Source organism: Pezoporus wallicus, unplaced genomic scaffold (assembly GCF_028554395.1).
Source record: "Pezoporus wallicus isolate ANWC-B61680 ecotype Strahan unplaced genomic scaffold, APGP_CSIRO_Pwel_v1 contig_3181, whole genome shotgun sequence".
Taxonomy (NCBI): domain Eukaryota; kingdom Metazoa; phylum Chordata; class Aves; order Psittaciformes; family Psittacidae; genus Pezoporus; species Pezoporus wallicus.
This window is the reverse complement of record NW_026641700.1, coordinates 7,114,336-7,129,501: the sequence shown is the minus strand read 5'-3', so window position 1 is coordinate 7,129,501 and position 15,166 is coordinate 7,114,336. Positions and strand designations below refer to the sequence as shown.

Below are 15,166 nucleotides of genomic sequence, written 5' to 3'. Positions count from 1 at the left end.
AAAGAAATGGAGCTGGCTGAAAAACAGGGGAGAGGGGAAGGTTATTTTCTAGGAGGATCAATTCTGCAGTTCACCCTCCAGCCACACAAGCAACCATGCCAGCTGCTGCAGTGAAGGGTCAGGGATTGCAGGAGAGAGCAGGAGGTGCGCAGAGGCTGCCAAACCAAGCAGCACTGCCACCAGGGAAGTCCCTGTACCTTCTGCAGACCCCCTAGCAATAGTCCACTTAATTTGATAGGGCAGTATTTTTGATATCTGTGACAGATAACATGCTTGGTGTTTACTTTGCAGAACAGCACTCAACTCTTCCCCAACCTGCATGGATTCCAGGAAACGACAGGGCAGTAAAACTCTATTTCTGCTAGAAGGACAAATATTTTGAGCACAAATTGATGGCAGATTTAGCCATTTGGAAAGGCCTGTTTTTACAGTCATTCTTTAGAAAGGAGCTTGCTTCAAAGATGACACAAACATATATAAATACTTTATTACTGGTAAAAATAGAGCCATGTAGTATTTACATCATTCAGCCACTGAATGTCACATTTCTTTCCTCAACCACCTGCTAGTACAGCTCCCCCCCCCAAGAAAAAAGCTGCAAGTAACACCTGCACACAAAGCCTAAATAGATTAACAGAACTTGTGACTTTTAGGAAGGCACCAACATCACTCTGTTAACCATGTTAGCATCTACTTCTCATAGGTTGGAACAAAGAGCCATTTCTATTTTATTCTAGCAATTCTCCAGATGTTTGCATAAATGCAAAAAGAAGCAGGGAATTCTTAATTAGAACAATACATATATGCTCAACAGGACATGCTGAAATAATTAGCCTGCTAACACTGAAAAGCCCTAAGTGTAACTTCCAGCGAGCATAAAATATTGATACTACCCCCAAAAAATCATTATTTATTTTGCTTATGAAGGATTGTTAGTTCATTGACATAACAGCACCTTATTAGTCTATCTTGCAACAGTGGTCTACCTGCTTCAGAACAGACCATTTTAAGTATTTTACTGTTTGCACTATCCAAACATGTTACAACCAAAATAGGAAATGGAATGTATGGTGAAAAGACCTGAGAGAATGAATGATGAGGCACTCTCCACAGTCCTTTGAAACAGCAGTGCTAGTAATACGAAAAAGTTACAGACAGGCTATAACTGAAGAGTAATGTGTTATGAGATATAATCTAAGACACACATTTTTTTCAGCAAATGGATTTATTGACATAATTGATTATAACCATGTACAGCATCTACGCATCTCCCATTGGAAGAATATCCAGTGATAGAGCTAATGTTAGTGTGATACACAGCTTTACTCAATAACCCCCACTGCATTTTTAACAGCAAACAGTGGTGTATTCCACAGTCAGTCATAAATGGCCAGAAAGCACCCATGTGTCCAGAACAGAAATTTAACAAAAAATAAAACCTGATCCTAGATTCATTCAGTTTTAATTCTTCAACATTACGAGAGTTACGAATTTTAATCTATACACTGACAAAGGAGTTTGGCCTCTGATATTCATGAAAACTACCCCCTGTCAAAATTAAATCCCTATGGACTTTTTGCTACTGACTTAAGTATCAATACTTTTTTTTTCCTCCATTTAATACAAAAAGATTAAGGCAAACAATCTCTACACTCTCTTCTTTCCTCCCATTTGAATTTAAAGACTGAGCAAAACTCTGGCAGAAACGCCAAGTCTTGTCTCTCCATTCAGTCACTAAACTCCAATTGAAGGTACCAGTTGCTATGGTGTTTTTTGTAAACACTTGTTCATCTGAAAAAGAGGGGGGGGGGGGGGAGGAAATAAAGAACAAAAACTCTAAAACAAAACACAAAAAACCTCCCAGACCAACCGAATTTCTTACTTGCAATTATGGTAATAAACAACTTGTAGTCACGAACACCCCGAGTCAGCAATGAATGCATGATACTGAGACAAGCATCTCCATAACCCGCTAACTTCTTTCAAGCCATTCAGTTCCACAAGAGTTCATCTGAGGTTGCACATTAAATTCAAAGGAGCAGAAGTACTATCACTGCTCTCAACAATTTACCAAATTCCATCCATTTAAAGTGTAGCCCCAGTTAGGACCTCTTTAATTAGCTCGTTTCTAGACCACATTGAAAGAATTATTAATGTAAACTAAACCACCATATTTTGTAGTATCAGAACCACATTCTGTAAGTAAATATTTAGGGAAGTAGAAGTCCCAAGAAAGTAAAGAGCAACTGACCATAAAATGATTAGCATTGCTCTAAAAACAAAAGCAAAATTCAAATTAAAAACAAACCCAACTCAAGCATCATATACTACTGCATAAGGGTTTAACTTTAGCATTGCTCACTCAGCTACACAAAACACAGAACCTAGATTAATATACAAAACGTGTTATTTCACAGTGTGGTACATAAAGCTTCTAACTTTAGTAGGCTAAGGCTAGGAGAGAATTGCCTGTTAGGATAAAGACTGTTTCACATTCCTGAAATATTCTCACCTATTATTGTTTCTGAAGGAAGGCAATAATATTATTTATCCATCAATAGCTCACCTCTGCATCCACCCATTTACAAATGAAGATGGATTATATGAGAGTCAGTGATGTACTTACTGACCATCATGGACCCAGACAACTACAGCACACATTACTGTGCACAAGTACCAAGTAGTATTAATTCAAAACAAATTCAAAACCAGCCCATTTGTAAACATATTATAAAACTCTTGTTAGTTTTTCCTAGTGGTGTCAGCAATATATTCCTGTAAAACTAACCAGTTGCATTATTCTCGTTTACAAAAAGGTATGAAAACACACTCGCGCACATTAAATGGCCTCACATTCATTTGGAGTTTAAAACAGCACAGCCTTCGAACAGTCCAGAGTAAATCGTACATTTCCAGCCCTCCAGATAACTCACTGGTCACACACAGTAACATTCAAAGATGACCCCCCAGTCCAATTTTTGATTGAGAAGGGCCGGTGCCTTTGACAGGTCTGTTCAAAGCATCCTCACACAGGACCAGGCTGCTCCCCCCAACCTGCTGCAACAGCAGCCTGGGAAAATCCACCTGTAGAAAAGCACACTTAAACTTATGGCTCCGAGACCACATAAGCAGGAATCACCTGCTGTCTGCAGTCGCTCCCGCTGTTCTTCTCTCCTCATGACAAAGAATGGCTACCGTGAATCGAGGCTTTTGGCCTGGTTACTGTCGGTTTCTGAGAAAACGGCGCCATCCCCGCAGAGGTGACCCAGCAAGCCTGCCTCACCACAGCAGCAGCCCCAGCCTGCAGTGAGGGCGGCAGAACGCACCCACTGCGCTACAGCTGTCTACCTCGAGGCTGCGACCCAGCGGGTCCCAGGCCATACCCTCACCGCCCAAGAGCCACCTCGCCTCGCCTCGCCTGCTCCTGGTGCGCCTGGCCGCCCGTCGCCGCCCGGGGCCCGCCGGGAGCGGTAGTTGGGTGCGCTCAGTCGGCGAACCGCTGCAGCAGGTGGTCGTCGCCGTGGCGTCCGCCGCCGCCGCCGCTGCTGTCCATGAAGCGCTCGCAGGGGAACTCGATGAGGTCGGCCTCGCTGAGGGCGCAGGCGGCGCCGCGGGGCGACCGGTGCGACTGGAAGCCCGAGAAGTCGTTGGAGACGCCGGTGCCCATGGAGCGGAGGGGCCGGCGGGTGGAGTAGAGGTGCCGCACGTGGACGGGGGCCGCCTTCCGCCGCCGCCGCCCCAGCACCTTCTTTCTCAGCAGGCGGGAGGCCCAGGCGGCGAGCGCCGCGAAGAGCAGCAGCGCGTTCACCGCCAGCAGCACCAAGGTGAGGAGCTGCTGGTCGGGGCCGCGGGACCCGCCCGCCGCTGCCGCCGCCCCGCTCTCGGGCAGGGTGACCAGCCCGGCGCAGTGGTCCCGCGGCGCCACCGGGCACACGCGGCCGCCGAGGATGCCCTCGACGCAGACGAGGTAGGGGGTGTCCGGGCGGAGCTCCCGAAGAGTGGCGGCCGGTTCCCCGCGCTCCGGCAGGTAGACGAAGCGCTGGAACTTGACGGCGGCGCCGAAGCGATCGAACAGAAGGCGGAACCGCGCCGGCCCCAGCAGGCGGGGGCTGCGGTGCGGCCGCACGGCCCAGCGCACCGTCACCGAGGTGGAGCCCACCGTCTCCACCGACAGGTTGCAGAGGAACAGCTTGTTGAAGTCGCACGGGTCGGACACCAGCGGTGGGACCCCAGCAGCCGGAGCCGAGCGGGCTTTTCCTGCCCGTCGGGGCCACGCCGCGCTGGGCGGTGCCAGCCCGGACGCCGAGGGGCGGGCGGGCAGCGGCGGCGTGGGGCTGGCGGCCTCCTCCGCGGCCCTCGGCGGCGGCGCCGGGCCCTCGGGCGCCCCCAGCAGGCGAGCGGTGGAGGCGGACGGCGGCGGCCCCGGCGGCCCGCGGGGCAGTCCCTCGCTGCTGCTGTTGCTGCCGAGCCCTTCGACAGACGGCGGCGGGGACGCGGCGGAGGGAGCCGCACCGTCGTGGCAGGAGCCGCCGTCCTGCGGCGGTGGGAGCTGGGCGTCCTGCAGGTAGTCGAGGTACTTGCCAGCCAGGGCGGGCGGCCGGCGGCACTGCACGAAGACCGTCAGCAGGCGGCCCTGGGAGTGCCAGGCCCCCAGCCAGTGCTTGAGGCCGCGGAGGCGGCAGTCGCAGCTCCAGGCGTTCCCCTCCAGCTCCAGGCGGTAGAGAGCCGGGTTGGAGGCAAAGAGCTCCCCGGGGACGGTGGTCAGCGCGTTGTCTCGCAGGCTGAGCTCCCGCAGCCGGTCGAGGTGGCCGAAGGTGGCAGGATGTAGGGAGGTCAACGCGTTGCGGCTCAGATCCAGCGCCTCCAGGCTGCTCAGCGGCTCCAGCAGGGCAGCAGGCAGGTGGCTCAGCAGGTTTCCCTCCAGGCGCAGCTCCTTCAGTGAGCCCAGGCCAGTGAAGGCATCGGGGGCCAGGTGAGCCAGCCGGTTGCCACTGAGCGAGAGTTTCGCCAAGCCGGGCAGGTGCTGGAAGAGCCCCCCTGTGAGCTGCTGCAGGCTGTTGCTGGCCAGCAGCAGGGTGTGGAGGGAGCGCAACGGCCCGAAAATGTCTGGGTGGCGAAGGGAGCTCTGCTGGTTCCCCGAGAGGTCAAGGAAGCGCAGCTTAGCCAGGCCAGTGAAGGCACCGCGGCTCAGCCAGCGGATGCGGTTGGACTCCAGGTGCAGGTAGAGTAAGTTCGGCAGCCCTGAGAAAGTGGAGTCGCCCAGCGAGCCCAGCTCATTGCCATCCAGCCGCAGCTTGACAAGGCTGCTGAGGCCGGAGAAGGAGGCAGCGCTGAGGCGGCCGATCTCATTTGCGTTCACGTAGAGGATGCGCAGCTTAGCCAGGGTGCTGAGGGTGCCAGGGGCCAGCGCCGGCAGCAGGTTGTTGCCCAGGTAGAGTTCCTCCAGCCGATCCAGGCGCTCAAAGGCCTTGGGATGCAGCGACCGGATCCGGTTGTACTGTAGGTCCAGGCGCTGGAGCCCTGCCAGGCGGTGGAAGTCGAAGGCAGAGATGTTGGCGATGAAGTTGCCCCCGAGGCTGTAGGTGAGGACATCCTGGGGCTCGGCAGCCTTGGGCACGGAGCGCAGGCCCCGGTTGGTGCAGAGGAGGTGCTGGTGCTGCTGGCAGTCGCATGGCTCGGGGCAGATGGACTCGGCCGCGGGCAGCAGCAGGAAGAAGAGGGGGACGGAGCCCCAGAGCACCCGCGGCAGCAGCATCAGGCGGACCCAGCGCGGCGCCCCCATCCCAGGACGAGCCGTGGGCTGCTTTCCCCGCTGGCTTTGTGTTGCTCCGGCATCCCCTCCGCCTCCTCCGCGGCTGCTAATCGGCCCTTCCTCTGCTCCGCGCCGGGCTGAGTTCCGTGCCGGGCAGGCAGGCGCGGTGGCGGCAGGTCGCGCTGCCCGGCACCATGGACTCGCAGGGGGCACGGAGCGGTGAGAGCACTGCAGCTGCCGCCGACCGGGCTCGGCTGCCCCGTGCGGGCTGCGGTCGGCGATCGCGGGGCCGGTGGTACCGCGGGGGGCGGGCCGCGGAGCGAGCGGCTGCCCGCTGCTCCGCCGGCTCTCCCAGGGGCGGAGGGGGCGGGCGGAGCGGTGGAGGGAGCGGGCGGAGCGGGGAGCAGGAGAAAGACGAGCTCCGAAACTTGCCGGGAAAACTCAGCGGAAATTCGTACTTCCCACACTGTGCCCTGGGGGACCGGAGGATCGGATGGAGCGGGGGAGAGGGAGGACGGCTCGGCGGGGGGGCGGGAGGGAGGAAGCCAGCGGCCGGTCCTGGCTCGATTTAGCCCCGGCAGCGAGCAGGGGCGCAAAGTGGGAAAGTAGGAATTGGAACCGGCTGTGACTGCCTCCCAGCCACATGGGCTGCAGATAGAGCTGCGCATCGGGAGGGGGAAGGGAGCACGACCAAAGTAGTTGTGCGTGTCCCGTCCCCCCCAGTCCCGTGTCCGTCCCCCCACCCCCCCATTTTGCTTGTGTTTAGAAACCTGTCAAAAGCAATAGCTACGGTTTACCATGGATGAAGGACTTGGTTTGTTTTTAATCAAAGGGCAATCAGAGGACTAAGACACCTCTAGTACATCAAAGACTGAACTTTCATTCTTTCTCCGCACCATCCTGCCCAGTAGGTTACTTACAAAGCTGCCAGTGAAGATGCAGTTGGACATAGCTCCAGCTCCACGATGCTCTTTAGAAATAAATCCCATTTTAAAGGTTTATTTTTTTCTCTCAACAACATACACATTCAGAATGAAAGGAAGATGTTGGGAAGCATACTGTAAACAAAGTAGACCTCATACCCATCCATTCAATGACTTGCCTTTCCTGTTGGCATTTTTCCTTTTCCTAAGATGTCACCAAGGGGGTAAATAACTGTCTAAGGGCAGGGGGAAATGCCTAGATAGGAAGTGTATAATAAAGGCTGCCACTGATGGTGAGAGAAAGAAGGTAATGCCCAAAATGTCATGTTGCAAGTGTAATAAATACATTGGAAAGTGTGATATCACATGAAGTTGAATCCAACTGCACACACTTTGCACGCACTGGCTGGACAAAAGCAGTGTACAAGCCATGCTCCTTTCTCTCACCAGAAGACAGAATTTAGATAGTTTTCATGGATGTTTTGTTTTTAGTGGCAGTGCCAACGTGAGGAGGTAACATGGCATGGTACTTTGTGCTGCGTCCCTGTTGTCTGTTTCCATGGAGAGCTGTTAATTTGATCTAACCCCGATTTGGTCCTTTTTTTTTAGCAGTTGGGAGAATATGAAGTGTGCTCTGAGTCTGCTCTGGAGCATGAAGCACAGTGTTGTGCATGGAAGTGATTTGCCTGGAAAGCACACTGGCAGTCTGAAGAAATCTTGAAGAGAAGGGATAAAGCTTGGCTCAGTCAAAGGAAGATAACTGTGAGCCTCTTAATTCCTAGCTCTTGTAGTTAGCTGAGGCGAGGCCTTATGAAGAATGATCTTTCATAGTGCAAATTGCATTGTGCTTATGTGGGAAATCATATTTGCACCATCATATGGAAGTCATATGCACTATCTTGTCATTAAACAAGCAAGCATCCTTGCGGATTAACTTGATTTCAAATTGTGTCCTAAATTGTTGCTGCTTTGTTTTCTGAGGGTGGAGAGAAGTTTGTCTGTTTATTGAGTGAAGTGGAAGGTTTGTGTTTTGATTATTTTTAACTGCTTTATTTCAAGCAGTACACACTTGATTAGTAAAGTATTCTTTTTCCTGAAACAAATCTGAGTAAGTTTCACAGGAGGAACTTTTTACTAACCATTGTTCTTCTTTCCCCAGGTTATGAAAGAAGCCCATCCAGCATTCATTCATGATTTGAATGTCCATGGGTCATCCCTTCTAGACCTTTTAGCTCAGTCTCTTTCTTATCAAATATATTTTCACTTACCAGCTTTTTCTTTTCAGCATCTATCACATCATGTCTAATATTCAGGACAAAGTAGAAGTTTTTCACCTAACAAAACCTGTGTGTTTCTTTGCTCATTCTCAAAGCCACTGTAGTGCAAGGGAAGACATGCTCTCCAAGTTTTCTTTAATTCTGAGCAAAGCCCAATTGACTGGTTACTTTTCCCCTCAACAAATTTGCTTCACTGTGACATACATTAAATAGTGGAATTTCAGAAAACCATTCTGCATAATGGTATGCTTATTTTCTGTTCCTTTGGGGTTTTTTTTTTGAAACATGCTCAAGCTTATGAGGGCAATTTATGAACTGTCCTTCCTGTAGGAGCACCATAGATCTTTTTCTAGTCACGTGTCACAGCAAATATTAAAGGTTTAAGTCAAATTGCGTCTTAAGTATTGCTTTTGATGTATGCTTTCTGACACTTAGCCAACATTATTATTTTCACTGGGTTTGGGGAATTCTAAGTGACTTTAGGAATAAAAAAATTTTAGTAGTGCTTCTTAAGAAGAGAATCACGCTCTTGTTCTCACACTGGAAATATTTTATACTAGAAACAAAATAAATACAATGGGATTTTGGCTGATTTATGATTTTTTTTTTTTAATTCAAGTAGGAAGTATTTCTTCTAAATACATTAGGAACACATCTGTTCAGATAAAAGATGCCACATTTGTTTTCCTGCTTTGGAATAGGAGCTTTCCAGCTGCAGTGGTTCTTGTTTCTTTACCAAAGCGCACAGTAAACTTTTTAATGCATTATTGAGAAATAGTAATTTTTTTTTCCTTTTTCACCCCAAATTGAAAAAACATAAATCCAACTGAGAAAGCATAAATCCAACTATGAAAAACTGGAGGGCTGCATTAAAAAAATAGTCTGTTCTTAAAAGTTTTCTTAAAATACACCTTCATGGTTAAGATTCGAAGTATGAGGATTTTCAAGGGCAAAGAACAAAGAGTAAAACCAGAAATACTGTCTTTCAGCTGATACAAATCTATCCCTATGATAATTATGAGAGAACTGACCTTAAATAAGGTATTGTTTCATGGCTAAATAGTATCCATATGTTTGTTACACCTAAGACCAAATACCTCTGTGATTTTGTTGTTTTTTCGAGAGATGTTATCTAGGAACTGGTCAGAGGTCTGGTGGTTGAAAGAGATTCAACAGTTATTTGTAGTCAGAACACGAAATGGAGTGAAAGAAGCATGCTCAGTGTAGCCTATCCCAGTGTATCCTGGGACTGTGGCAATATCGCCATGCGAAACTCCCTTTAAACAAAGCATGCTGGGTTTTTTTCTCCTTTGAAATGGCACAAAGAGTTCACCAATGTTACATAATTTGTTGGTTGCCCTTCCTGTGGTAACTAACATTTTAAACAAAACCTTTCCCTGATGCAGTGGTTTGTGTTCACGTGTAATGAAATGTCACTTGCCACATCCAGTTCTTCAGAAGTAAAGCATAACTCCCAGGCCAGCAGTTAATATTACATGCCTGTTCTGCTCCACAGAATGAAAGTTACCAGATGTTTAATAGATACCTGAACCCATCACCCTCACCCGTAGAGGTTTGTGGCCTATAAGTCTCTGCTGGTTGCACCTATCTTTAAATCTTTTCAGAATTAAACATCTGAGTATAAAGCATTTATGTATTTTTGAGATATGATGCTAGTCTAGACATGGGTTTACCATTGTTTGCATGATCCATCAAACAGTCAAAAACCCACTGCATTTCACATAGGGTAGGTTGTGCCTCTGAGGCTTCCTCTGGGCTGGTGGTTCCAGGTTGATGATAGCAGTTTGTTCCTTTGTGCATATTAATTTACTGTCCAAGCAATTTCAGATCTGGTTTTTGTGTTTCCCTGTGTAGAGTATGTGAAATGAATTGTAGCTGTATCCACAGGTAACAATGTATTCACATGTTCTGTCCGCAAGTGGAAATCAGCTGGCTCAATCTATACAATTAAATGCAGATCAAGTAATGGATGTTGTTGCTGTAATACTAGTATTTCATAACAATAAATGGAGAGTTAGGTATCTGTATTCTTCTGTGTAGTGATCTCTGCAGTATGGATCACTTACAAATTAACTTTCATCAGTTAGGTTGGCTGAATTAGCACTTGCAAAAGTCTAACCAATTTTTTAGCTGCTATGTTTTGCTTTATCCAGCACTTATTTTCTCTTTGAGAAACTGCTTAAGGGAAGTACGTGCTTTTTGTGTAGTTCAGCATCTGTGATGGTAAGAAAGGAGAGAACCCTACATGTGTCAGGGTAAGAGTAGTATAATTTATGTAAACCAAATGCTTATGTAGCTTATGCAGGGCCAATTAGCTGTTGCAGTGTCTGCAGTTCTTTCGCATGATTATCTGTTTATGTACTGAATCTTTGCAGTATTGTTAGACCATTTTTTCCATAATGGGATAACAAATCAGGCAAGTGTTCTTGCAAATATTTTCTTCTTCTCTTCCTCCATAAAAGGGTATGTGTATTTAATCTCTTTCCTAGTGGGTAATACTCTCTTGCCATACTTTTAGTGTGATAGATGCTCTTTTCTATTCCTGTAGTTTGGAAAGTGTAGCAGAAAAACACTTAAACAAAATACCACTTGGATGAGGACTTCTATTACTAATTGGTAAAACGCGTTCTGGTAGAAATGCAGAAAAATAGAAAAAAACGCACTGTTGGATGCCATTGACTTATATCACATTAGAAGGGATCACTCAGTATCACTCTAGCTTCCCAACTAGATGTGGTTGCTCAGGGCTCTGTCAACTCTACAAGGATGGAGGTACCACGGGGACTCCCATTAGGTAGCTGAAGACAGCAAAGCCGTCTTATGGCTAAACAAATCCTTTTCTTTCAGCCACTGTTCATTCATTGATGTGCTTCAGCCTCACGGTCCTTCACTGGACTTGCTTCAATATGTCAGTGCTAAAATCCACCTGCAAAAAACCCAGGGCCACTAAGATGATTAAGGGACTGGAGCTTCTGTCACATGAGGAAAGGCGGACTGTTCTGCCTGGAGATGAGAGGGCTCACGGGGATCTCATCAATGTATATTAATACCTGAGGGGAGAGTACAAAATGGACAGAGCCAGGGTCTTTTCAGCGGTGCCCAGTGACAGAATAAGAGGCCGGGAATATAAACTGAAATACAGGATGATATGTCTGAACATCAAGAAACACTTTCACTGTGAGGGTGGCTGAGAGCTGGCACAGATTGCCGTGGGAGGTTGTGGAGTCTCCATCCTTGGAGATACTCTAAAGCCATTTGGACGAAGTGTCCCTCTCTCTGGAGCCTTCTCTTTCCCAGGCTGAACAAGCCCGACTCTCTTTGCCTCTCACCATAGGAGAGGTGCTCTAGCCCTCTGAACATCTTTGTGGCCTCCTCTGGACTCGCTCCAAAAGGTCCACATCCCTCTTGTGTTGGGGGTGCCAGAGCTGGACGCAGTACTGCAGGTGTATGAGAGCAGAGTCATGCTCCTTTTGATGCAGTCCACGACAGTTGGCTTTCTGGGCTGTGAGCGCACACTGCCAGCTCATGTTGACCTTCTCATCAATCAGCACTCCCCCAAGTCCTTCTCCTCAGGGCTGCCTCTCAACCTGTTCTCTGCCCAGCTTCTATTTGTGCCTGGCATCACCTGGACACATACACAGGATTTTGGACTTGGCCTTCTTGAACTTCATGGCAGTATCCCATGGGTCCTTGCCAAGCAGATCCCTGAACAAACCAAGATCTGCTTTCTTGAGGGCCAGGATTGTAGTTTTTATAATTTATTTTGCTCACTTGACTCAGGATTTTAAACGCCACAATGTAATGGTCATTGCAGCTGACATTCTCCTCAGTGTTCTCAAACCCATCTGATTCTTGATTGTTTGTGAAAACAGGTTCAACAGAGCACCTACTTAGCTTGTCAGTCATCAAAAAGTTGTCATCAACACACTATCAATGTGTGCTCCCACTCCTGTTTCATATTTAGTGTATATGAGTCTTAAACAATTGAAAATTACATGCTAGACCCTGAACTGGTATGACTCAGCATATGTTTGTCATTAATAGAGCCACGTGCTCGTGTGTTTTCACCCAAAAATATGGCCTCAAGGCCTAAATGGTTTTTAAGAAACCATTTAAGCACGTGACTACATTTTGATCAGAAAGCCTGGATCATTTGGTTTAGTCATCTGCTATCACAGTATGTCATATGAGTCCATTCGCATCCTTTTGAGAAGTTATTTCAGGTTGGTGCTGGGTTGTTTTTTTTTTTCTCCTTTTGCTGCTGCTGAAAGCATCATTTGAGAACATCTTTTGAGGCAACCTTCCAATTTCAGACATAACTTGTTCCTGTTTAGTATGCATTTCTTCGTGGGGTCTGAATTATCCTTGAACATCAAAAACTCTACTTAGTAGTTTGGCAGTTAGTGTTCTGGTATTTACAAAGAGCCCAGTCCTATCCCTTAAGGCTGTTTTGCTGTGATAAACAATGCAAGCTGGTTGAAACTGCCATAGACAGGTAGACTCCTGATTCCCCTGTAGATGCCAGTATGTCTCATCTCTGTTTTAATTACTCCTTGCATATGAGTGATAGAAATCTACACCTAACTCCTGGTGAAGTCTCTTCAGTGCCTGGAGAGAGTTTCATATGCTTACAATTATGCTCAGTTTGAAATCACTTGAGGCCATTTCATTCAACGCTCTTCACTAACCTGTACGTTTGTGTCATACGTCAGCGCTGACACCTCGAGATTTAATTAAAAAATCTGTGAAATATTGTCACTGCTTCTTAATACCCCATTTTTGCTGTATATGGTGATATGTGGTACTGAGAGTCGTTGTTTTTAGTGAAAATGGGCAATAAGGCAGCATTACATAATCCTTCAGTCTTAAGCACTGAACATTGCTATATAAATTGACCTGTGGATATTTGTGTGTTCAGAGGGGCAGACATAAACATCTTTCTCTTAACACTGCAGGCAGTGAGCCTTTGAAGCAGAAATACAGATTTCCAGTCTCTTATTGGGAATTGCTCTGTGCAGTCACTTCATCCGTGTAAGTACCTTGATAAAGTGTTTGTGGAGTTTTTAAAAACATTTGCTAATTAAAATGAGAGGACCTAGAAAAATGAAGTGGAAGCAAAAGCATTGTAGCCCTTGCATTCTTTATTTTTATAAATATTTGCATTTTGATTACATTGTACTTAATACCACATGATGAAATGTGATACTGGATCAAAGCTGTTGCTCCGTGCTGTAGCTGAGACTTGTTTAAAATGGCTGATTTATTTGTAGTATTCCATTATACTTCATAGTATTGGGTTACAAATTACTGTAGCTGAATATGTTCCAGTTAGCTCCAAAAAAGAGTACATGATACTGTTCAACATTGTGGAAAAAAAGAGAGGCTTGCTATGACATATAGTTTAATATATAGACCTGGTGAGGAGAGAGTTAACACCTAGTATAAATCAGAAGCTACTCTGATATTCTCAGGGTCTAAGAACATGTAGGCTAGATGATAACAGTGTATGGCTGCATAAAGACCTCATAGGCTGCGTGGAGACCTCATAGCAGCCTTCCAGTATCTGAAGGGGGCCTACAAGGATGCTGGAGAGGGACTCTTCGCTAGGGACTGTAGTGATAGGACAAGGGGTAATGGGTTAAAACTTAAAGAGGGGAAGTTTAGATTGGATTATAAAGAAGCAGTTCTTTACTGTGAGGGTGGTGAGGCACTGGAATGGGTTGCCCAAAGAAGTGGTAAATGCTCCATCCCCGGCAGTGTTCAAGGCCAGGTTGGACAGAGCCTTGGGTGGCATGGTTTAGTGTGAGGTGTCCCTCCCTGCCCGTGGCAGGGGGGTTGGAAGCAGATGATCTTAAGGTCCTTTCCAACCCTAACTATTCTATGATTCTAAGGTGTGGCTAAAAGTGGGTGGAAAACTTGTACCTGATCTATGTTGGTGATTACTCTAAAACTTGTCATGCTTATCCGCTTTGGTTCTGCAAGGTTTTATCCTATGGCTGCTGTGCATTATTACCTGTCATTAAAATGGAATGGAATAGAATATGCTGATTTGATTTTCTGGCAATGCTACACAGAGGAGAAGCTGCAGATATTGGAGGGTAGGGTCAGAGTTCAAAATTAACTTGCCAGTTAAATGGTCTGAGGAAAAAAGTAATTCATAATCCCCAAAAGGATACGGTGAAGGGTAGAATGTAGGCAGGGAGGACAGCAAAGATGATGAGTGTTACAGCAGTTTCAGTAGTAAAAGAGGACATATAGGCTGGTGTAATGCATGTGTCTGTTGCTTTCAGCACTGTAAGTAAGGAGTCTTATCTTAAAAACACTCTGGTGAGACAAGGAAGTGTTGTTTGTGGGGTGGTTAATAGAAGATCAAAGCTGATTAATTTTTGAGTGTCTTATTTGGAAGGCTCATCACCTGCTTTGCCATAATTAAAATTTATGTAGTATTTAAATATTTAGCATATAGCTTCTGCCTAGCTAAACTTGCACCTTTGATTTAGAGGTCACATCTTTTGAAAGCCAGGCTCCCCAGATGTTTCAAATTACACAGCCATGAAATAAAGGACTCCAAAGTTGTGGGGGTTGTGGGTTGATCTGTGATAGAGACAAAGATAGAATCTACTTCTCTGCGGCAGCATTTAAGTATTTGGACTAAAGAAATACTTTTTCTCCTTAACCCTTCCTGTTCTTATCTCCTGTACAATTGTGCTCTTAGGTTCTTTTATCTTGAGGATAACAATCTCCTCAAGCCTTGGAGTTTCCATGCCACTACCCCAAGACCCCTGCTTATTCATAAAGATTTATGCAATACTTAATATCAGAATGTATGTTAAAATATATGTACATAAGTGCTGACAAAGTTGTGATGGCAACCTAAATTCTGGAATTTCTGCATGGGTAAATGTTCAGCTCTTAGAATCATAGTATATTTTAGTGTGATTTTTATGTTTTTTTAAATTAAGTTCTTAACATTTGAAGTACCCTAATACTCCTGGGAACTATGGTGGTAGAATATTTTTCTTCATTGTAAAAGAAAAATATCTAAATATTAGCTAGTTTTCTTTTCCATATCAGATTGTGGAGAGCAATCCTCACCTGCTTCCAGGTATCACCACAGTGGTCCTGCTTGAAAGTCACAATCTTCTGGGAAGTCTGAAGTTACTTGGACAGTGGATGTAAAGTAATGTTCTAGA

At 46.5% G+C, this 15,166-nt stretch overlaps 1 protein-coding gene and 1 long non-coding RNA gene across 2 annotated transcripts; one reads left to right on the top strand and one right to left on the bottom strand.

The window, feature by feature from the left end:
• Nucleotides 1-3,413: 3,413 nt before the first annotated feature.
• On the bottom strand, nt 3,414-6,039 carry TRIL (TLR4 interactor with leucine rich repeats). The gene has a single exon (XM_057424861.1). The coding sequence runs from the start codon at nt 5,780-5,782 to the stop codon at nt 3,485-3,487; it is 2,298 nt and encodes a 765-aa protein (XP_057280844.1). The 5' UTR covers nt 5,783-6,039; the 3' UTR covers nt 3,414-3,484.
• Nucleotides 6,040-6,722: 683 nt separating this feature from the next.
• On the top strand, nt 6,723-8,180 carry LOC130607624 (uncharacterized). Its single transcript, XR_008974294.1, has 2 exons — nt 6,723-6,899; nt 7,285-8,180. It is a non-coding gene; the product is annotated as an uncharacterized LOC130607624 (long non-coding RNA).
• The last annotated feature ends 6,986 nt before the right edge of the window (nt 8,181-15,166 follow it).

Bases quoted from the DNA above. Each gene is read 5' to 3' on its own strand.
- TRIL (XM_057424861.1), bottom strand. From the start codon at position 5,782: ATGGGGGCGCCGCGCTGGGTCCGCCTGATGCTGCTGCCGCGGGTGCTC.